Source organism: Hemicordylus capensis, chromosome 2, assembly GCF_027244095.1.
Source record: "Hemicordylus capensis ecotype Gifberg chromosome 2, rHemCap1.1.pri, whole genome shotgun sequence".
Lineage (NCBI taxonomy): Eukaryota > Metazoa > Chordata > Lepidosauria > Squamata > Cordylidae > Hemicordylus > Hemicordylus capensis.
In genome coordinates, this window is record NC_069658.1 from 227,476,015 (window position 1) to 227,498,189 (window position 22,175).

At 46.4% G+C, this 22,175-nt stretch overlaps 1 protein-coding gene across 3 annotated transcripts; it reads right to left on the reverse strand.

The window, feature by feature from the left end:
* Positions 1-7,109: 7,109 nt before the first annotated feature.
* LOC128345480 (zinc finger protein with KRAB and SCAN domains 7-like) lies at positions 7,110-20,724 on the reverse strand. Of its 3 annotated transcripts, none has more exons than XM_053297485.1 (6): positions 18,667-20,724; positions 17,713-18,185; positions 16,893-17,022; positions 13,909-13,991; positions 12,977-13,103; positions 7,110-7,885 (listed from the first exon to the last, which is right to left on the reverse strand). In XM_053297485.1, exons 2-6 carry the CDS (start codon positions 18,124-18,126, stop codon positions 7,362-7,364), a joined length of 1,278 nt encoding a protein of 425 aa, XP_053153460.1. In that variant the 5' UTR covers positions 18,127-18,185; positions 18,667-20,724; the 3' UTR covers positions 7,110-7,361. The 3 variants fall into 3 exon arrangements, with proteins under 3 accessions (XP_053153460.1, XP_053153462.1, XP_053153459.1); XM_053297487.1 differs by having other exon boundaries at positions 7,110-7,882; positions 17,713-18,236; XM_053297484.1 differs by having other exon boundaries at positions 17,713-18,236.
* Between the last annotated feature and the right edge of the window lie 1,451 nt (positions 20,725-22,175).

Consider the following 22,175-nt stretch of genomic DNA (forward strand, 5'->3'; position numbering starts at 1 on the left):
AGCAAGAATGGAGAAGGACTCTCCTGGAGTAGCCATCAGATGAGCTGGTGGCAACCGCAGACAAACCTCTCCAGATGAACAGGTGGTGGGGCTCACGATGAAGAAGACATTCTCTTAAATACCCAGGGCGATAACTAGCACCTTGTATTTTGCCCAGAAACTTATTGGCAGCCAGTATAGTTTATTCAACACAGGAGTAATATAGTCTCTCCTAGATGTCCCAGAGACCAACTTGGCTGCTGCATTCTGGTTCAACTGCAGTTTCCGGACTATGTACAAAGGCAGCCCCACATAGAGCGTATGTACCACCGTTCTGAGGCTGTTCATCTCAAAAAACAGACAAAGATGGCATATCAACCAGGGAGAGGTTTGGATCAGAAGCACCCCAAGACTGCGTACCTGTTCCTTCTGGGGAAGAATGACCCCATTCAGAACTGGCAGATCAAAGTCATCTTCTGAGTTCTGACCCCACACAATAAGTACCTCCATCTTATCTGGATTCAGCCTCTGTTTGTTATCCCTCATCCAGCCCATCACCGACTCCAGGCAGGCATTTAGGGAGGTTATTCCTTCTCCCATTGATGTTGACATGGAGAAATAAATTTGGGTGTCATAAGCATATTGACAACACCCTGCACCTAATCTCCTGATGATCTCTCCCAGCTGTTTCATGTAGATATTAAACAACATGGGAGACAATATGGAGCCCTGAGGGACACCATACAAAAGTTCAGATTTTGGAGAATAACAGTCCCCGAGGGACACCATCTGGAATCTGCCTGCAAGGTAGGAGCAAAGCCATTGCAAATCAGTGCCTCCCATCACAAATCCCTTCAGACGTTCCAGAAGGATACGATGGTCAATAGTATTGAAAGCCACCGAGAGATCCAGAAGGACCACAGTGTCACACTCCCTCTGTCAATTCCCCCAATTGGAGATTATCCCATCAGGCCGACCAAGGCAGTCTCCACCCCATGGCCCGCCCAAAAGCCAGTTTGAAATGGGTATTTAGTAAAATAACTAACAAAGAACTACTCAGTGTATGGCTGATTAAAAAGGGAATAGAATTCATGGCATAGCTGAAGCATATATGTTTAGATTAGAAGATAAAATACTTGTGGACTTCTAATAAGATTTGTTTATTGTTCTATTTCTATACTGCTTTTCATTAAAATCTCAAAGTATAATTAAAACTATGCACAATTTAAAATACAAAAGTTCAGATAACCAACATAAAAATATCATCTCTATTTATAAGTTTAAAAACCTATATAATACAGTAATACACAAAACGGCAGCAGTAAAAAAACAATGCTTTCATTTAAAAGCCTGGATGAAGAGCCACATCCTTACCTATTTCCTCAAAATTATCATGGACGCTGAGGAGCAGATGCCAGCTGGGAGAGCATTCAAAAGCCTGGGGGGCAATGACTGAGAAGGCCCAGTCCCGTGTGCTCGCCAGCTGAGCCTCTCTCACCGTCAGCACTCGGAGCAGAGCCTCCTCCGGTGATCTTGTCAAGCGGGCAGAAACCCTTGGGAGCAGACGGTCCTTCAAATATCCAGGCCCCAAACTGTTAATGGCTTTAATGGTCTAAACCAGCACCTTAAATAGGATCCGGAAACGAATTGATAGCCATTGCAGCTCTTTCAGAATGGGTGTCATATGATCCCAACAGGCAGCTCCGGATAAAGACATAGCTGCTGCATTTTGCACTAGTTACAGCTTCCAAATATTCTTCAAGGGCAGCCCCACATAGAGCAGGTTACAGTAATCTAGCCGTGTCGTGACGAAGGCGTGGGTAACAATGGTCAGATTTGCCTTCTCTAGAAAGCACCTCTGGCCACCGCCTCCACCTCCATCTGAGCATCCAAAAGCAGAGTCGGGTCCAACAGTACTCCCAAGCTGCATACTTGCTCTTTCAAGGAGAGTGCAACCTCATCCAGAACCAGCATCCCGATTGGCTCTCCTACTGACCAACAGCCCCTCTGTCTTGTCTGGATTCAATCTCCGTTTATTAGCCCACATCCACTAGGGATGTGCACGGAACCGGTCCGGAGGTTCGAAGGTGGCAGGGGTGTCGCTTTAAGGGAGGGTACACTTACCCCTCCTGCCGCTTCCCCCCCACCTAATCGGGGCAGCAACATACCTCCCTGCCGCCCCATTGCACCCACTGGCCAGAAGTCCCCGATGTGCGGGCGCATCGGGGACTTCCAGCCACCTCGATTAGCTTTCTAAACAAGGGATGCTGGCTCGGGGGAGGGGCGGCGGGAGGTGTAAGTGCACCCTCCCTTGCTTTTAAAGTGGCACTCCTTCCGCCTTCGAGCCTCCTCGCCACAGTTCTATGCACATCGCTAACGTCCAGCCCATCACAGCCTCAAAACCCCAATTCAGGTCATCCGCTGCCTCCCTAGGATCAGGCGATGAGTGATAGAGCTGAGTGTCCTAAGAACATAAGAACAGCCCCACTGGATGAGGCCCAAGGCCTATCTAGTTGAGCATCCTGTTTCACAGAGTGGCCCACCAGATGCCTCTGAGAAGCCCACAGTCAAGAGCTGAGGGCATGCCCTCTCTCCTACTGCTACTCCCCTGCAACTGGTATTTAGAGGCATCTTTCCTCTGAGGGTGGAAGTCACTATAGCCACAAGTTTAGTAGCCATTGATACTGTCCTCCGTGACATATTGCTGACTACATATTGATGATAATTTGCATATTGCTGACAACACAGTCCATGTCCCCGGATGACTTCTCCCAGGATTTTCATGTGGATGTTGAACAGCATGGAGGTCAAGACTGAACCCTGCGGGACCCCCACAAGCCAATGGCCAAGGAGCCAAGTCCCCCAGCATCACCTTCTGGACCCTCTCCCCAAAAAAGGATTGAAGCCACTCCAGTGAAGCAGTGCCTCCAAACCCCATACTTCTGAGGCAGTCCAGAAGGGTACCATGGTCAATGTTATCAACACTGCGGAGAGGTCCAGCAGAAACAGCAGAGACGCACTCCTCCTTTCAAGCTCCCGGTGCAGGTCATCCACTAGGACAACCAAGGCAGTTTCAGGCCCATATCCATGACAGAAGCCAGACTGAAAGGGATCCAGATAATCAATGTCATCCAGGACCCTTTGCAGCTGAGAGCCCACCACACGCTCTATCACCTTTCCCAAAAAAGGGGAGGTGAGAAACAGGTCTATAATTCTTCAGATTGGAGGGATGAAGGGAGGGCTTTTTTATTAGTGGTTTCAGCACCAGCTCCTTGAGGCACAATGGCATCTTGCCCTCCCTTAACAAAGCTTTGATTATAGCCTCCAACCACCTGCCTATACCTTCCCTCTAGCTGTTTTGATTAGCCATGGAGGACAAGGGTCTAGAACACTGTTTCTCAACCGCCAGTCCGGGGACCGGTGCTGGTCCGCGAAGAGTTCAGTGCCGGTCCATACCTCCAAGGCCCCTTGGCCAGTCTCCCTGCCCTCCTCTTCTCCTCTCTCCTACTTGCCCTCCTGCTCACTGGCTGGGCGAGCTAAGCAGCCTGCTGCGAACTAAGCAGCCTTCCTTCTGCCGAGCAGCTGCTTCCATGCCTACACTTGCATATTCCATGGTGCAGGGCAGGTGATGTGCTACCTCTCCCTCTATATCGCCTAAAGAGTGTTGGGAATTCTCTCTGGTAGGAGAAACCCTTTTTCATTATAGCAGAGTGCACTGAGGCAAAACACAGCGGAATTTGGTTAGGCATGCGTGTATGCTAAGAATAAAGTAACTTGGAGCCAGTTCATAGTTTCAAATCAATATAAATTGTATTTATTAGAGAACTCCATTCTAGATAGGAAAGTGAGGAGTTAGGATCTCTAATCTATCTATCTAGCTGCATGCAGATGGATTCTGCATCTCTGCACACATGGTGCAGGGGAGAGGAGCTTGCATGTTGCAAGGTAGAAGGAACAGGAAGAGAAAAAGGGGAAGAGAGGAAGGAAGTGGCTGGAAGGAAGGGTCCCTAAGAGTAGCAATCTACATTCCAAAGGGATACTGTCAGAGCCGTAGAGAAGGGATGACCAGTGTCTTGACCCTCTAGCCCTCTGACTCACTAGTCTGTCCACCACTGTCATTGAGACAAGAGACAGCGTATAGTCCTTCACTTCCAACAAAGAGAGAGTGCAAGGAGCTGGGCGGTGGCAGTAGCACACACTGGCCTAGAGGCGGGCAGCTTTACTCACTGTTTGCAGCCTCACCCTTGGCTTGTGTGTGTGCTTGCTGCTCCCTCACTCCCTCTGTGCATGCACAGCAACACCCACTGGGTGAGCGGCTCGCCTCGCTTACCTACTGCTGCTGCTCTGCTCCTTCTCTCCGCCTCTGCATGTTCCCCGCCCGCCAAAAACAAACACAGAAGAACAACACTCAGCTGCCTGCCCGTGGTAGCACCTCTCCTGCAGGCAGCTGAGCTTGGGGGGTCTGGAAACAGCTCGCTGGGTCTGGAAACATAGCTAATCAGAGCAAGCCTGGGAAACAGAGCTAGAGACATTGCCTCCTCGTCATTTTGATGCTTCTCCTTGGCTTATTCTCTCGGCTTCAGCCCCTTCCCTTTCCTGGAGATGTTGCCTCCTCATCATTTTGCTGCTTCTCTCTGACTTCTCTTGACTTCAGATCCTTCCCTCTCCTTTTCCCCTTCTACCCCTTCAATTCTCTCTCTCTCTCAAGCCAAGCCTCCTTTCCTTTTCTTCCCCTCCTCCATTCGCTCTCTCTCTCCCTTCTGATCAAAGTGTAATCTTCTTATCCAAAATTATGAGAAAAACTTCTCTAATTTTTTTTTATTACAAGTGCTTCATGTTAAGTGTGATTTGGCAGAGGTGGAAAGGAAGAGCAATGCATTTTATTGTTATGTATTTTGTACAGATTGTGTTGTATTTATTTTATTAGAATTTTTAATTCAATTAATTTTATTTTAATTTAAATTAATCTTGGCCTGCCAGAACTTCAAAAGTTAAATTTTGATTAAATTCATTTTAATTAATTTCACTTTAATTTGATTTAATTAATTGATTGATATTAAGTGTTACTTTAATAATCAGCACCCTAAAAATTGACCTCGGCCCTCATGAGCCAAGTCAGTTTTGGCCCACCAGGTCATTTGAGTTGTGCACACCTGTAGTATAGTACTAACAGATAAACTTAAAACCCCTTTACTAACTGCTGGTCTGGGAAACTGCACACAAAGAATGTAGCAGTCCTTGAAACGCCGCACAAAGAATTTAGCGGTCCTTGACTCCAAAAAGGTTGAGAAACACTGGTCTAGAGCACATGACGTTGCTTGCACACTGCCCAGGATCTTGTCCACATCCTCAGGCTGTACCAACTAAAAAGAACCCGGAGCCCATCTGCTGGAACTGCTCAACCCTGGAGTCCAAATCAGCAGAGATGCAAGCGACTTTATCTGCAAAGTGGTACGCAAACTGCTCACAGAGGGCTATAGGTGGTTCCTCCCTGATTACACAGGGGTGTGTGTGAAGAAACAACTATGCTACTTGAAAGTGCTCTGCTGGCTTGCACTGAGCAGATGCAATGGATGAGGAGAAAAAATGTTTCTTCACCACCCCCACTGCCACAGAGTAGTCCCGAAAGTGGGTTCTAGCCGATGTTCGGTCGCAAGTCTTCGCCGCAAGTCTTCCACCGCAAGTTTTCCTCCAGCATCGTTCCAGTTGTCATCTGAGTTGTGTCATTGCCCTAAGCCCCTCAGAAAAACAAAGATCAGAAAAGGCTCCACCAAGCTGGAGAGGGCGTTTAGGAGCTCAGGTAGGGAGACTGAAGTGCAGCGGGGCGGTCGGTACACCATCAGAATCTCCAGCCTATCTCAGAGGCCCACCCTCAAGGACAAACCCTCGAAATCAGGAGATTATCTAACCGGGCACCTGGTAAGGGGAAAAGTCTCACGACAGAGGACCACCACGCTCCCTCCCCAACTCACAAGGTGAGGAAGCCTGCAGGACAAAGCTGAGAGAGACCAACACGACCCTGCTCATCCAACCAGGTCTACGTCATACATACCAGATCAGCATGTGGATGAGAGATGTTTTACCATTTATTGACCTGGCATTCAGCAGCAGCCCCCTAATCCTAGAGAGATGGTTTCCAGAGCTCACTGGGGCTGCAGGACTGAGAGATGACTCAGAAAAAAGAACAGACCTCAGCTGTCTGGACCGTTTCCTTCTGTAACGGCCTGCCCAACTCCCACCGCCATATCTCCCTATGCCTGCTCTAAATGCTCTGAATGATCTGTATTAAACCATGTTGTCAAACATGCAGGGACAGTCCAAATGATCTTCCTGTTGATTGGGGCTCAGTCTGTGCGTCTGAAGGCGGAGAGCCACAAGGAAAAGAGCCCTTCTGCTCTCGCCCATAGGCTGGTGCCAAGAGGCAGGCACCCCTAGGAGGAGCAGCTCTTATCAGCTAATCACCTGCGGGAGGGGAGAAGCAGAGACAAACAGCTAGGGCCCCATCCAGCAGAGCAGAGCTGCTTCCTTCCCTTCCAACTATCTGTGTAGAGAATGAAAGGAAAAGAGGGGGAAGAGTTCCTAAGAGGAAAAGTATCTTGGGAAAGAGCTCCAGGAGAGAAGAAAGTGAGAGGAATGAGGCAAAGGAGGAATGCACCCAAGATTCTCATTGGCCCTTTCGGTTTCCCATTTCCATAGATATTAGGAACCCATTATTCTGCTTTGATCATGGCAACCTAGAGACGATAATGTCTAGAGTTTTTTCAATCCCCTTCCTAATGATCCCCAACATGATAGATGCCTTTTTCACAGTTCCGCACACCAAGTGGACACTTTCAACAAGCTGTCTGCCACAATCCCAAGATTCCTTTCCTGGTTAGTCACCGACAGTTCAGACCCCATCAGTTTATATCTGAAGTTGGGATTTTTGTCCCAATGTGCATCCCTTTGCATTTATATTGAACAGTAGAGCTAAGAAACATCATCCAACTTAATGCGTGGATAAAGGTCAGTGGATAAAGTTACTGCTCTGTGCTACTCCAGAAAAGAAGGAGGCCATAGGATTAACTGGGCAATGAAGAATTATGTTTTACAAGCATGGCCCCTATATTAAACATATTTCATACAAAAGCTAACACCAAAATATAAATTTGTGTATTTCAGGTCTATGAGATCCTTTCCTGTATTTGCCACAAGAAATTAGTGTGGATTATTTGATGTGAACTATGCGCCAATCATTTATATGATTTCTCTCCAGTATGGGTTCTTTGAAGTCTAATAAGTGTTCCGCTCTGACTGAAGCTCCTTCCACATTCCAAGCATTTATATCAGGGATTCTCAAACTTGGGTGTCCAGATGTTGTTGGACTACATCTCCCATCATCCCTAGCTACAGTGGTCAAAGGCTGCAGATGATGGGAGTTGTAGTCCAACAACATCTGGGCACCCAAGTTTGAGAACCTCTGATTTATATGGTTTCTCTCCAGTGTGGGTTCTTTGATGCATAGTAAGATGTCCGCTCTGATTGAAGTTCCTTCCACACTCCAAGCATTTATATGGTTTCTCCCCAGTATGGGTTCTTTGATGCCTAGTAAGATGTCCGCTCCAACTGAAACTCTTTCCACATTCCAAGCATTTATATAGTTTCTCTCCTGTGTGCTTTTCCCACTGAGGTTGAAAGCTTGGTTCAGAACAGAAGATTTTCCTTCTCAGAGAGCACATTTTCATTTCTGGTTCTTTCTCCATTATTTTTTGGATTCTGATGTTATAGACTTTGCCATGATGAGATCCATTTTTGTTCTGTTTTGTTTTAGTTTTCATTTTCTGTTTTTTTCTCTCTTTCCAGCTGGCACCACCCATCAATCCTCCGTTGCAAATTCCCTCCTTGTTCCTCTCCCCACTGTCATCTGCTGGAATGAAGAGAGAAAATTGGTCAGAGCCAGGGATGGAAAAGGAGTCTCCTATCACTGATCAGCCCCCACTTAACATGTTCTTTTGAGGGAAGAAGAAGAAAGCCAGACTGCTCTGCGTTACCAAGACATGGGTGGATGTGGCAGGCAGAGAGTCCTAGCTGTCATCATCCGGATTCTCAAGCCAGCTGCAACACAGGCTCAATGGGTGAGTGGGTGGGTAGGATGCCACGATCAGTATTTCAAGTCCAAACACTTCTAATGTCTGAAATAAGTGGACTGATTCAACTCTATCAAATGCTTTCTCAGCATCTAGAAACACAAAAGCTCCCTCTTAGTTGTTTTGTCTTGTCAAGATGAGACACTTTCAAGAAAAGGGGTCAATGTTGACCTGAACTTACTTTATCCCAATTACTGCCTCTTATCTTGAAACAAACACCCTGTCAGTACCATAACATAATACCCGGTACCATTACATAATATAAGTACCATAATAACCAGGTCTAGATTGGACAGGCGATAAACATGAGTTCTTTTCTACATAGTTTCTATTGTTCCCAAAAGTCTGATATAATTTTTATGATACAAGGGTTTGGTAGCATAGGCTTTGCATGGAAAAGAAAAACAATTCTACATTGGAAAGGCTTGCATAAAAAGAAAAGAAAAAAGGATCTGCCCTTACAAAAAAGGGTTTGCATTAAAAGAAATGCATAGATAAAAACCATAATACTCGGGGCTGGTTATAGATTTTTACAAAGGCATTATAATATTAGCATGTTTACTTTCAATCCCCTTCCTAATTATTCCTAGCATGGAATTGGCCTTTCCTGATCTGTACACATGTACAGTCATTCATGCATTATGTTGATCACAGATACATTAGTACCCTTCCTATCTGTACCATGCATTTGAGGATCCTGTACCCAGCTTCACTTTTAACATGAATGCACATCTATTTTAACAATGCATTTTCTAGATGAAGAATACCCATACTGTATGATTAAGAACTACTGTATTATAGAGCTAACATCTTAGATAGAAAGACAGTGTTATCCTCCAACCAGATTCTCGATTTAAAAAAAGAACACCTTAGGAAGGATGATAGTTCCAGTCACTTTTGATACTCACTCCTATGCCATGCAACAGAATCTTAAAAAGCATTGGTCTTTATTACATGATATTCCAAAATGAAATGGCCCACATATATTTGCTCAGAAACAAAGCCCCAACTTTAGAGATATGTTGGTTCATAGTAGCATGGAAATAAGGAAAGGTCAAATACATTACATTAATACATTAAATGGGCCTACAGCCACAGGACTGTTCGGGCTGTTCTGGCACTTTCTTCGGTGACAGCGGCCATTTTTGAGGCTGTCACGCATGTGCCCTGGCATGTGACCAGGGAGAGAGGGAAACAGCAGACTTCCTCCGCAGCCACACCTCCCAAGGGTGAATATTTAATTTAAAAAAAATAAAAAATGTTTACTTTAGAATCCCCGAGCCAACCTCAACTGTCTGGGGGTCGGGGGGAAGTTTCGGCATGTACTTGGGCAGAACCGTGGCAGACCAATTCAAGAGCAAATTATGTGTCCTATACAATGTCCCTGTACATTGTTAGATGTGGGCCAGACAACTCGGAACATTAACAATTTGATTATTGAACATAAGAGTTGCATAAGGAAGGCACCCTTGGTCAAACACTTGAACCATAAAGCAGATTATATAAGGTTCAATTTGGAAGCACAAGGATAATAGCAATAGTTTATTACTGCATCAAACATTTCTGGATCCACACACTTAAAACCTGGACCTCATTTGGATTAAATGAGGAGGTTAATTGGATTTACAAAACATATGTAGAGTTCTGGCCATTGCTGGAGATCTGTTGAGATATATGATCTTTATGGAGATGCATTATAAGTCAGAAATTTGTAAACCCTTTGGAAAACTGGATCCCTGTTTAGCTTCAGATAAACTAAGTATTCATATGGTTTATGGACTGGTCTTTTTATGCAGGGGCGCACCGAGGTCCAATAGCAGCCCAGACCTGAGGGCTTCGGAGGCCCTCCCACATCGCCCCCGCCATGAGCCTCACATTATTTATTTATTTTTAAGGCTTGCTGTTGCCCCACCACTGTTCCTGGGTAGGGGGCGCTCCAGTGATCAGGGGTTCCGAAGTGCCCCACCGCCGCCCCTCGCCTGTCCCACCGCAGCCCCTTGCTTATATTTGCCGTGGGGGCTGAGTTACAAGTGGAGTAGGACTCCCCCATGCAGCAGCAGTCTGTCCAGCGGGCACGCCTGCACAGTGTGTATATGGAATGTTGCATGCCGTGACATCACCAGTATGCAACGTTTCATATTTACACTGTGCAGGTGCGCCTGCCGGACAGGCTGCCAGTGCAGGAGGCCCCCCTCCCCAATTCAGAGGCCTTCCAGGAGGCAGGAGGCCACGGACCAGGTCCTCGAAGTCCGTGGCTAAATCTGCTTATGTTTTTATGCGTAGATAAACACTGTTTATATCAGAGCACCCAAGAATCAGTTATATTGACTTCCCTTGGGAATAATCCTTTTGAGCCTGCAGCATTCCATTTGAGGGAGGTTTTTAAGTACTTCCAGAATAAGATTTTGTATATCATAGGCCTCACAAGGCCCAGGTGGCCCAAACACCGGAGGTACCTTTAGAGTCTATAAAATTGAATGCATGACTAGAAGAGCCACCACCGAGAGAGGAGATTCACAGCTGGTTTGAAGTAGGCCCAAATGCTGAATGTGTACTAAGTATGTTTATATCTTTTTACAGGTTTTGACATCCTGTATATTTTAGAAAATGGGTGAATCCATTATTTGGATATATGGATGGATGAATTAATTACTGTTCCATATAAAATGTTTACATACCAACCCATTGTTGAGGTAACAGTCATTGCAGGTGGATATAGCTCTCAATTGAGGGGAGGACCACCCTAAAGGAGGTTTGTAAACGCAGATTGGTGTATATATTTGTATTACATAGAATCATTACATGGGAACACAAGGAGTATGATTCTTCAGTACTAATGCCACTGGTGAAGACTACCATGGTCAAAACATTTTTTGGTGTAGGACATTTATTTGGAAAAGTACCTCCTTGGGCTGTTCCTTACCATGAGTGGAAAAGCAGCCCGTGGAACAATTCACTCCACACGGTGGATATGGAAACTTGTAAACTCCTGGGTAACTCAGGACTCCCTTTGGAATACCCTTTTGGTAACATATAGTTCATATTTTATACATCGTGTGTGTGTATGTGAGCATTTGTAAGTAATGATTTTTTCACTTTGGAGAGTATATATTGTTTATTGTCTAGGAATATACTATCTGGATTTATACAAGTTTTATTTAGATGATATGTTATCTACCCTTTATGAAGCAGGTATACAGATTGGTGATTCCAGATAGTTGCCAACACTGCTATTCTGTGGGCCCCCAGAAGCCTCTCTGCTTATGTCTGAGACTACAGGCTTGTAGTTCTCACTCCTAACATGCTCGGGAGCTTTACGGGATTGTGGGCTCCCCATTTGTTGGCATATGCCAAAGGCGTGCTCAGCTTAAGCCCCCCAGATGTTTTTGGACTACAACTCCCATAATCCCCAGCCATAGCAGCCAATAGTCAGGGATTATGGGAGTTGTAGGCCAACATCTGCAGGAGGTCCGAAGTTGAGCAGGCCTGGCATATGGGGACAGGGCACTTAGCAGGCAGTGGGACAGTTGCCCCCAGGGTCACCAGCCATCAGGCAAATTGACAGGGGATTAGCATTGCACCTTTCCCTGTGTTGGGAATCTCTAAGCAGACCCGGAGCTAACTTACAAGTTGACTTCAATTTCATGGTCTCTTGGTCCACAGATTGACCCTTTTACTCCCCCATCCCTTGTGCTTGCCTCAGACAAGCTGGAACCAATCACCTCAGCAGGAAAAAGCAGATAAGGCATGCCAACACTACTCCCTTCCCCATCACAAAGGAGCTAAGTTGGCGATAGGAGGTCAAGACGTGTGCTCATTAAAATACTGACTGGATGACTGGGTCCTTCCAACCTGACAGATGAGAGCTTGCCCGTCCATTTAGTTCATCTACATACAGGTGGTGCTTGACCATTCGCGTCAAGCACCACATATATGAATATATGTGTTATATTCCAGCACAGCAAACAGAGACAATGGATCCTTTTGAGATCCACCGCAATTTCCCTCTTTGGGAAAGAGGAGAAACTGGAATTTCGCCTCAGGACACATTTTGGGCTCTCACTGGCCCTGGTTTCATGAACCAGTGTGCTTCCCTTGGTCTCTGGAGTCACCCGTCGTCTGGGCAACAGACTTGGCACCCGCTGTAACACCAGGCCTTGCTCTTCGCGCCTTGGTCTCTGGAGTCACCCATTGTCCGGGCAATAGACTTGGCACCCGCTGCAACATCAAGCTGTGTCTTGCTCTTCGCACCATCTCTGGGCTCCCCTATCCCTGCTTCTTCTCAAGTCCCAAAGCCTATTTTTCTGAGCATTCTTCCTCTAGATAGTTTGGACTTCATCTCATTCGAATCCAAGCTAAAAAAAAAAGTGTCTTTGCAAGTGATCTAGTCTCTCTGTAACATATCTAAGTAATATTGCTGTAACTAAACATTTCTTTCCTCCCTCCAATAAAACCTTATTATTTTTGAAGCTTAACCTACTCTCTGTCAGTTCATTTCCCCAGTAACAGAACTTTGCACAAATTTATTCTGACGCAGAATTTCTCCACACCACCTCGCTAATGCCCCACACAAGCCTGAACACATGAACACATGTAGGGGTGCTTCACCAGTCACCCCGGAACACTTTTGTCAACAGTTTTAATGCCAAATGTAAATGTATTAACCATCAAAGATAAAGGTATAATCATGTGTTTGTTTAGGGGGACTCTTTGTGTATCAGCATACTTTCTCTGAGACCCCACAAGGTTTTGTATAGTCATGGTCATTCACCCTAACACATATACTGTATGAGTGTACAGACATCTGCACAACATCATGTCTGAACCAGGCTTTTTACTCTCCCCTTTCAAGAAAAAAAAAGGAGCCTTACCCAGAGAGGCCACATTGCCCCTATTCTCCTCCATGACTTCCCTGTACAGGGTTCTCTGGTCCAGATCCAGCAGAGCCCACTCCTCTTCCGTGAAAAGCACAGCCACCTCCTCAAAGGTCACCTGGCCCTGAAAGAGAGGAAGGAAACATGTTCACCCTCACAGAATGCATAATGGCTCTTTCCTTGAAGCACAATCCTCAACAGCTGTTCAGATGAGGTGGTGTGAGAAGGGCAAGGAATGTTCCCTGCAGGGTCATCAATTATATTTCTATGTGGTTTCAAGTATTTAAATTATATTGATATGTGGTTCAAAATAGTGAAATAAGAGCCTCCCCATCTCTGACAGCTTTTAAGAAGTCTTTGAAAACACATCTCTTCACTCAGGCTTTTAATTAATGTTGTTTTAATGGTTTTAATGCTGTTTTTAAAATATTATTTTAAAAATTTTAAATTGTTGTCATGTGTCGTCGTCCCCCCACCTTTTTGTCTTAACGAATGTTTTACTTTTTTATTCTGTTGTAAACCGCCCAGAGACGTAAGTTTTGGGCGGTATAAAAATGTTTTAATAAACAATTAAATAAAGTGGTTTAAATAGCAAAAAACCATAGTCGGAGGGTGGTTGTGTCCTGCCTCACAGAGGATGCAACTAAAAGTACACAGTGGAGATACCAGCAGCCACCACTTGAAAAAGATGCTCTCCTGAGATGAAGAGGCACACTTACTTCAACCCTGCTCAGTAATTGGAAGCCAACCATTTCAAAGGCTCCTCCTTGTCTCGTTTGCCAGATTCCAGCCTTCACAAGATTCAAGGCTTCCTAGTCAGCAGCTTTGACAGAAGCCGAAGGAAAGAGGGCGGATCACAGCCCCTGAGGGAGCTCCAAGGGGTTGTCTGTCTGCCCCACATTCTCCTTTCCTAACAATCCCTCCCCTACCTGCTTCTGTGGTCCTGAAGCATCTTCCATCCCACCAGGAAGAAGCGATGGCTGAGAAGGCCCTGGCAGCGTCATTCCAGCACCTGCAAAGAACACAAGAGTGACAGGAGGACATAGGAGGATAAAAGAGAGAGAGAGAGAGAGAGAGAGAGAGAGAGAGAGAGAGTCAGTCAAGTGCAGAGTAAACATATTTCTCTTCATGTTGGCTTTGTGCAGAATTCAAAATGCAGTTTTGGACACACAAGGTTGACATCTGTCATAACAAAATGTATTGTATATTTTAACTGTGGAGAGGCTGGAGAAAAGGGTTGACCCCACAAAAGGGGAACATAAAAGCAGGGCAGAGATTTCAGATGCTCTAGTCTACCAGACAGGAAAGAGGGCAAAATATATAAAAAGGAATGGGGGACGTGTTGGGGAAGTGTCCACTCGGGATGATTCTTCCATAGTAAAGATGGCTCAGGATGGACAGCCAGTCTTGCAGCAGAAAGCATGAACCCTTCGCTCAGCAGAGCTCACTTTCCTTTGCATTTGGATGGGTGAAGACATGGGAGCCCTCTCTGCCGTGAGATATTCCCCTGGCTTAGGGGCTGGGGTCATAGCTCAGTGGGGGAGCATCTGCTTTCATGCCAAAGGTCGCAGGTTCAATCCCGGGCAGAATCACCAGGTAGGGCTGGGAGAGACTCCTAAATGAAATCTTAAATGTTGAAATATAGGAGAGAGAGAGGATCAAGTGTCAAGTTAAACAATTCTCTTCATGTTGGCTTGTCAGACCCTTAGTCCATCTAGCGCAATATTGTCTACACAGACTGGCAGCAGCTTCTCCAAGGTTGCAGGCAGGATCCTCTCTCAGCCCTATCTTAGCTATTTCGCCAGGGAGGGAACTTGGAACCTTCTGCTCTTCCCAGAGCAGCTCCATTCCCTAAGGGGAATATCTTACAGTGCTCACACTTCTAGTCTCCCATTCACACTTCCTAGAGAGCCAGGTGAGATGCAAGGCTGGCTCTGCAAGCGGAGATCTAACCCCGCCACCCTCTTGAGCTCTTTTGGGTACTGCACTGTATGAAACTGGGACAGACACCAGAAAAAAATATTGAGGAGGCACAGCCTGGCAATTTGATCATTTCCCATGATGCTTTATCCTTTACATGAATTATGAATTTGTGCACAATTTTGTATTTAACCTCTATAAAAGGAAACGTTTCTACCCATAATCTCTGAACATACAGGCTTTGATATATAACTCCTGTAACCAAGAGATTTCTAAAAGCTGCAAGGGTCCAGAGAGGAGAAACCTCCGCAGACAGGAGCAGGGAAGCATTCAAGCAGACCACAGACAGCAGGGATTGGGGAGGATACTGCCCCAGCAGGCCCTGGGCATAAGACAACTCACTGCCACCAGGCAGAGTTCTTTTGACTGGTTCTACCATCCTGTCACTGGAGCCTCTCTCTCAGCGTGACCAAAAGGTGGACTGGTAACTTAGGCAAGTATGTATGTATGTATGTATGTATGTATGTATGTATGTAATACATTTTTATACTGCCCAAAACACAAGTCCTCTGGTCAGTTTACAACAAAACAATAAAAGCAACCATTAAAAAGATTAACACATTTCAACAATTAAAATTTAAAACATTAAAACTATTAAAACACAATTAAAACAATATCTAATGAAAAGCCTGGGTGAACAAATGTGTGTTGACTGCCTTTTTAAAAGTTGTCAGAGATGGCGAAGCTCTTATTTCAGCAGGAAGTGTGTTCCAAAGCCTCAAGGCAGCAATGGAGAAGGCCCCTCCTGACGTAGCCACCAAATGAGATGGTGGCAATGGGGCTCATGTTGAAGAAGATGTTCTCTTAAATACCCAGAGCCCAAGCTGTTTAGGGCTTTATAGGTTATAACCAAAACCTTGTACTTTGCCCAGAAACTTATCAGCAGCCAACGTAGATCTTTTAAGATAGGAGTGATATGATCTCTCCGAGATGACCCAGAGACCAACCTGGCTGCCACATTCTGGACTAACTCCAGTTTCTGGACTACGTACAAAGGCAGCCCCACATAGATCACGTTGCAGTTGTCAAGTCTGGAGGTGACCAGCAGTTGTACTACTGTTCTGAGATCATTTATCTCAGAAACTGATGCAACTGGCGTATCAGCAGAGGCAGTAGGTGGGGAAAAATAGGCATTGGGTGGAGGGAAATAATTGACAGAGACACTATGGAAACATCCAGAAAAAATTTACTTGGTTCAAGATCCTCTTAGTTTCAAAACAGTTCCATAACATTAAGTAAAATTTTGTTTATAAATGTCAGGTAGAACAAAAAGCACAAGAAAAGCAAAGAATAACCCAGCCAAATAACTTATACAAACTAGACTCAGCATCAGTCTCAAGAGGAATGCAAAAGATGGCTTCTCCCAAAGCTTCCGTCTTTCCCCTGCAAGAGGCCAGAATCCTTCACCACCACCACCACCACCACCAGCATCACCGAGTCCTTTCTGCCTCTCCCCTGCTGCAGCGATCCGTGATTTCAAGTGTTCCGTTTTTGACAGCCCCCGTCAGCTTTCTCTTGCAGCCTTCTTGCCTCTCCACTGTCCCAGCAGTCTCTCTTGGGGTCTTACTCCTAGTCAGCTCAAATGCTAGCTTTAAACTATTATTCCTCCAGCTTTCACTAACTTTCTGCTGCAGGCAAACCTCCTTTTATTCTCCCCCACCTTTCAATATTGCTAAACAAACCAATTTTAAAAAACCCAAGTCCCCTCAATCTTAAAAAAATACAGCCAATCAAACCAAACGCTCTCTTCCCGCCAAAAACTGAACAGCAGAACTCTTCCCCTGAACAGCTTCTTAAGACAGAACACAGGGAGTAAGCAATTATATGCATAATACAAAACTCTAAAGAACACAGACAGGAGGTGGACGCCTCATTCCTTCACATGGGTATTTGCGAGGGGGTTTAAGGGAGCATCCACCCCATACTTCCTTACCCAGCAAGGTGGCCCCACTGCTGTCCTCCTGCCTGGGGATCTCCTTGGACAGAGGCCTCTGCCTGGTGCCTGATGGAGCCTTCTCAGCCTCAGGGAAGTCAGGGGCCGCTTCCGACAACAGTCCTTGCTCCTGAGACAGACAGGAGAGAATCCCAACAGGGAGCAGGAAGAAAGGCATTAGAAAGGGAAAGGTGCAGCAAAGTCCCATAGGAAAAATCCTTACACAAAGTCTGATCCTTGGTCCTGTATGTATGTATGTATGTCAATTTATATACTGCCTTTGTTAATTCTAGCTCAGTATTGTCTACAGTGACTGACAGAGACTTCTTCTCCCGGCTGACATCCACTCCTCTGTCTCTTTGACAGTTTTTAGGAAGAAAGAATATATGTGGCAGTTCACTCAGGCTTCTGAATGAGATTTTATTTTTATATTCTGTACTTTTGTATTTTACGTATTGTTTTCATTATATTGTTAACTGCTTTGAGATTATTTTCATGAAAAGTAGTACAGAAATCCAACAAATAAGCAATACGTTTATATACTGCCTTTCCTAAATCTAGCTCAGTATTATCTACTCTGACTGGCAGCGACTTCAAGGTTTCAGGCAGGAGGTTATCCCAGCCCTACATAGAGATGCCAGGGATGGAACCGGGGGCGTTCTGCATGGAATCAGATGCTCTGCCACATTCCCAAGAAGGCCCCTAACTCAAGAAGGGGTTGAAGTGGGTGGATTTCCAAGTTGCTCTCTGGGGCTTATTTAGGATCTCCTGGCTCACATTCTCAGTCCTTTGCCGCTCCCAAGATAAACTGCTCTCTCACCTGCTGCTCTTCCTGACTCTGGTCCTCTGCCTGGCTCAGGAGGAAACCTTCTGCCAGGGCCACTGCCTGGGAACTGGTCTCCGCTCCACACTCTCTGACCCAGCTCTCCATTTCTGGGGGCAGGATGGCCGGGAACTGCTCCAGGATCACCAGGTCCATGAGCTGAGCTTTCATGTGGCTTTCCGGCTTCAGCCACTGATGGCAAAGGCTGTGGAGTCGGCTGCAAACCTCTCGGGGCCCCTCGGCCTGCTGGTAGCAGAACTGCCTGAAGCGCAGGTGCTGGGCCTCTGAGCTCCTGATGTCCTCAACCAGCATCTCCTGCTCGGTCCTTTCCCAGAATTCCCCAGTGCTCCCCACTTGTCTGGCCTCAAGGCCTTCTTCTGCTTGGCAGCTAGCTGGGTCTTCCTTCCCCATCTTTAAGCTGTGCTCCAAGTCAGCCTCCCAGGAGAGCCAAAGTACTTCCTTGTTCTTTCCTGAGGGATGAAGATTTTAGAGACCTAAATTCCACCTGGAGGATTTTCTCCCTGCAAGAAAATGAGCCAAAAGCCAGGAGTCAAAGAGAAGCTAGAAAGGTTGTGGGGTGACGGGGGGGTTATCTCTTTCCTTGAGGGCCACAGAACAAAGGCTTCAGTGCAGCATCCTTCCCTCTTTGACCTCTCCCTAGTAACTCCCCTCCCCCTGACTCCTCCCCTGGGCTTTCTCTTGAGTCCTCCCACTATGAGGAAATCTGGGGTTGGTGAACAGGGCAGAGCATCTTGCTATTATGGGATGAAGCGGGCAGGGAGCAGACGGAGATAGTCAAACTTGCTTTTCTACGCCTGGCCCAGAACCATTCAGCAGCTGCCTTTGTTCTCATTCTCCCTTCCTCCCACCCCTTGCCCACCTGGCATTTCTCACCAGCCCTCCCCTGTAGCCCCCCTTGGTCCCCTCCCCACAAATGCACATGGGACTCACCAGATCCCTTCAGCAATGAGGAAACAGTAGTCACTTTCCCCACACAGGAGAGGCGTGGAAGCTTCCGCTTCTTTTTCACGGGGGTTTCAAGAAGTTCCGCGTGAAAGCAAGGACGTGGGAATTTTCTCTTTCTTCAGGGAGTGGCCTCCAGCTCCACGCCAAGAAAATGCCCCAAATACAACAGACGCATTTGCTGTGCTGTGCAAAAGATCCTGCCTCTTCCCACAATTTCCTTCTTCCTCGGGACACAGCAGAACAGAGTGAAGAAAATTTGGCACGTCTGAGCGGCTAACCACTACTAAGGGCTGCAGTCCAAGGTGAGCCGGAAGTTCCTACTGTGCGTCTCCTGCATTTTTCAACCTCTACAGTGTCCTTCTAAGTTCTGGGTTTAAAATGGGGTGGGCTGAGTGGGGGAGACAGCAAGAAGAAAGTGCTCTTTGGGAAGGGGGGGGGCGGGTCCTCATTCCGGCCAGCAGCTCAGATGCGGTTTATATTTGAATCCTATTTGAAAATATATTTGAATATATTTGAATTTTGGAAAGCTTGTTAAATCTTGTTTTTTTTTTAATCCAGGCCTTTATATGATTTTTTAAATTGCTGCTTCTGTGTGTTTTACCCACATATAGTTTCTATGTTTGTATTTTATATATTTTAAATCAGATTTGTTTCATATTTTTAGCTTAACTTTTAATTGTCATTTTTATTGTAGTTTTAAAAAACTTTTGTAAACCTCCTTGGGATCATTTCTAATGAAAAACGGTATATAAATTCAACAATAAAATAAATAAATAAACCCCGTTGCAAAGTAGGGTCCCAAGTCTCTTGTTTCCCCAAGCCTCTCGATTCTCCTGCTGCAAGTCTCTCTTAGGGATTTAGCCAGGTGCCAGGTCCTGGATGTGGTCCGCCTCTCCTCTCTGGAGCATCCAAGGCGGGGTGCTGTGCAGGAAGGGCCGGAGGGAACTTGCGGCTCAGTCTCCCGCCATTCATTCTCGAACTCGAGGCGGATCCATTTAGTTCACTGTTGGGTGCTTTGCAGACTGCGGAGGTGCAAGACCCCACCGCGGCTTCCCCCCTAACATTGTGAAGATGCCGGCCAGGCGTTTAGCACCACCACTTCCATGGGGAGAGGAGGGGGCGGGCGGCTGACTGACGGCTTTCCCTCGCCTCCAATCCCCGCTTTGGGGTGAACTTGCGCCCGGACTCCGCCGTCCTCTGGGGGCTGGGTCGCTCCACGCTTCCTCGCTGTCCCGACTGCATCCTGAGTTGACTTGGTTCGTGATATATTCGAGGGGACAGGGAGTGACAGGAGGAGGAGGAGGAGAGGAAACAACCCACACATGAGGGGCAAATCGGGGAGGAAAATGGCAAAGCTGGGGGCAGAAGAGAGCGGGGAATTTGTGCACGGGCGCCATCAGGGCTCACTGGGGGAGTTGTAGTGGCCTTGTGGGGAGGTGGGCAACCAGACAGGGCGGGAGAGAGAAATTACTCATAGCCAGAACGGAGCAAGCCTGCACAAAACCTTCCAGGCGCTCCTTGTAGACGCAGGTGTTGGAGACAGACTTCCAGTGCACCTTTTGCACCAACAGTCGCAATAACCACTTGGGGCACTGGGAGCAGAGGTAGCTGCTAGTGAGGATCTCCTTTACCGGTCCCTGCTTGCCTCTACTCTATGACCCCTGCCTTGACTCCTCAGGAACTTCCTGTAGTGAGTCAGTCCTCTTCCTTTGATGGGGACATCTCTCTCTCTCCTTCCCTACCTATTCATTATGTAGCTGATAGATTGGATGGGTCTTTCCTATCCCAAATGTATTCCACCAATGAATCAATTTGGTTTAGACTCTACAGTGATCTCCACGCATGTTCCTTAAACAGCTATAACCACTAAACTCTGCACTCTGTAACTGGAGTGGTTGCTTCCTTGGTGCTTTGCTAAATAATCACAAACGCCAACAGCAAGAACCTGGGAACTCTTGGATCCCTCCAGAAAGGCCTCCAGCCTCCCCCAGGCCGGACAGGCAAGAGAGCCTGCTGTCCCCTCCCACAGTTCCCCTCCTCTCCAGGCAGAGCATGATTGGGAACTCCCCCCCCCCCAACGTCAGGAGGTCTCCAGACACCTGGGAGTAATCAGTCCCCCTCTTCTATCCCTTTGCTGCATCAAGTGCAGGATGCTAACAAGAAACAGCCAGAGATCTGCTTTTCTCACTCTCTCTCAGTTCTCGAACTTGGGGCAGATCAATGACATGTATTGGTGGTAGATAGGACAGGGAAAAGAAAGGACTTCTTCACAGAAAGCATACATTTAACATAGGGAATTCATTGCCACCAGATCTTCACACAAAGCTTATGCAAATGTCCCTACCTAACTCCAACACAGCATCCTTCCAGTGGTTGTTGCTGGTGTCTACCTTATGCTTCTTTTTAAATTGAGTTCATTGGCACAAGGAACCACCTTTTTTATTATTTACATTTCTCTGTAAACTCCTTTCAGCACTTCTGAAAGCAGTTTACAGTAGTATACTTAACTATATTGCAGTAGTATATTTTAACATGGGGAACTCACTGCCACCAGATGTGGTGAAAGGCAGTAGCTTAGATGCCTTTTAAAGGGGGTTAGACAAAAAATTGATTCAAAGGGGATTAGTAAAGCCACAGCAGGACTCCATGCCTGTTAGTAATGATGGTGAAGTGGAACCTGTTCAGGGGCAATATGCCTTTAAATCCCAGTTGCAGAAAGCGAAGGTGGAAAGGGGGTCTGCTTCCACTTCCCGCTTTGGGGCTTCCCAGGGCATCTGCTTGACCATGGTGGGGAAGAGGATCGTGGCCTTAGGCTAGTCCAGCCAGGCTCTTCTTAGGTCTCCTTCACATGAGCCAGCATGGAAAGCCAGCATGGTGTAGTGGATAGAGTGCTGGACTAGGACCGGGGAGACCCAAGTTCAAATCCCCATTCAACCATGACACTTGCTGGATGACTCTGGGCCAGTCACTTCCCTCTCAGCCTAACCTACTTCACAGGGTTGTTGTGAGGAGAAACTCAAGTATGTAGTACACCGCTCTGGGCTCCTTGGAGCAAGAGTGGGATATAAATGTAAAAATAAATTAATAATAAATGATCCTCTTGGAAGCCCTTCCCAGACTCGGATGCTGTTGTCCTACCAGCACTTTTACCCCAAATATTACCAAGGTAGAAGGAAATGCCACAGGAGCCTAATCACTGGGCAGTTGGGATAAGGGAAGGATAATAACAGAGGGAAAGCTACAAGTGCAACAACGCCATCACTTATGTCCCCCTCTCTAGCAGGATAGACATAGCCAGCAATCACTAGTTCCTAAGAGGAAAAGCATCTTGGGAAAGAACTCCAGGAGAGAAGAGAGAGGCAAAGGAGGAATGCGCCTAAGATTCTCATGAGTCCCTTCAGTTTCACATTTCCACAGATATTGATTGATTTATTAAGTGCCGTCAAGTTGGTGTCGACTCTATTAGGAACTCATTATTCTGCTTTGATCACAAC

What these genes read in the sequence shown, in the direction of transcription:
- LOC128345480 (XM_053297485.1), bottom strand. Translation starts at nt 18,126, where the DNA reads ATGGGGAAGGAAGACCCAGCTAGCTGCCAAGCAGAAGAAGGCCTTGAG. An exon ending in AGAGTCAGGAAGAGCAGCAG is followed by an intron (nt 17,023 to 17,712) that starts GTGAGAGAGCAG and finishes TGTCTGTCTCAG; the next exon opens with GAGCAAGGACTGTTGTCGGA. An exon ending in CTTCAGGACCACAGAAGCAG is followed by an intron (nt 13,104 to 13,908) that starts GTAGGGGAGGGA and finishes CCTCTCTTTCAG; the next exon opens with GGCCAGGTGACCTTTGAGGA.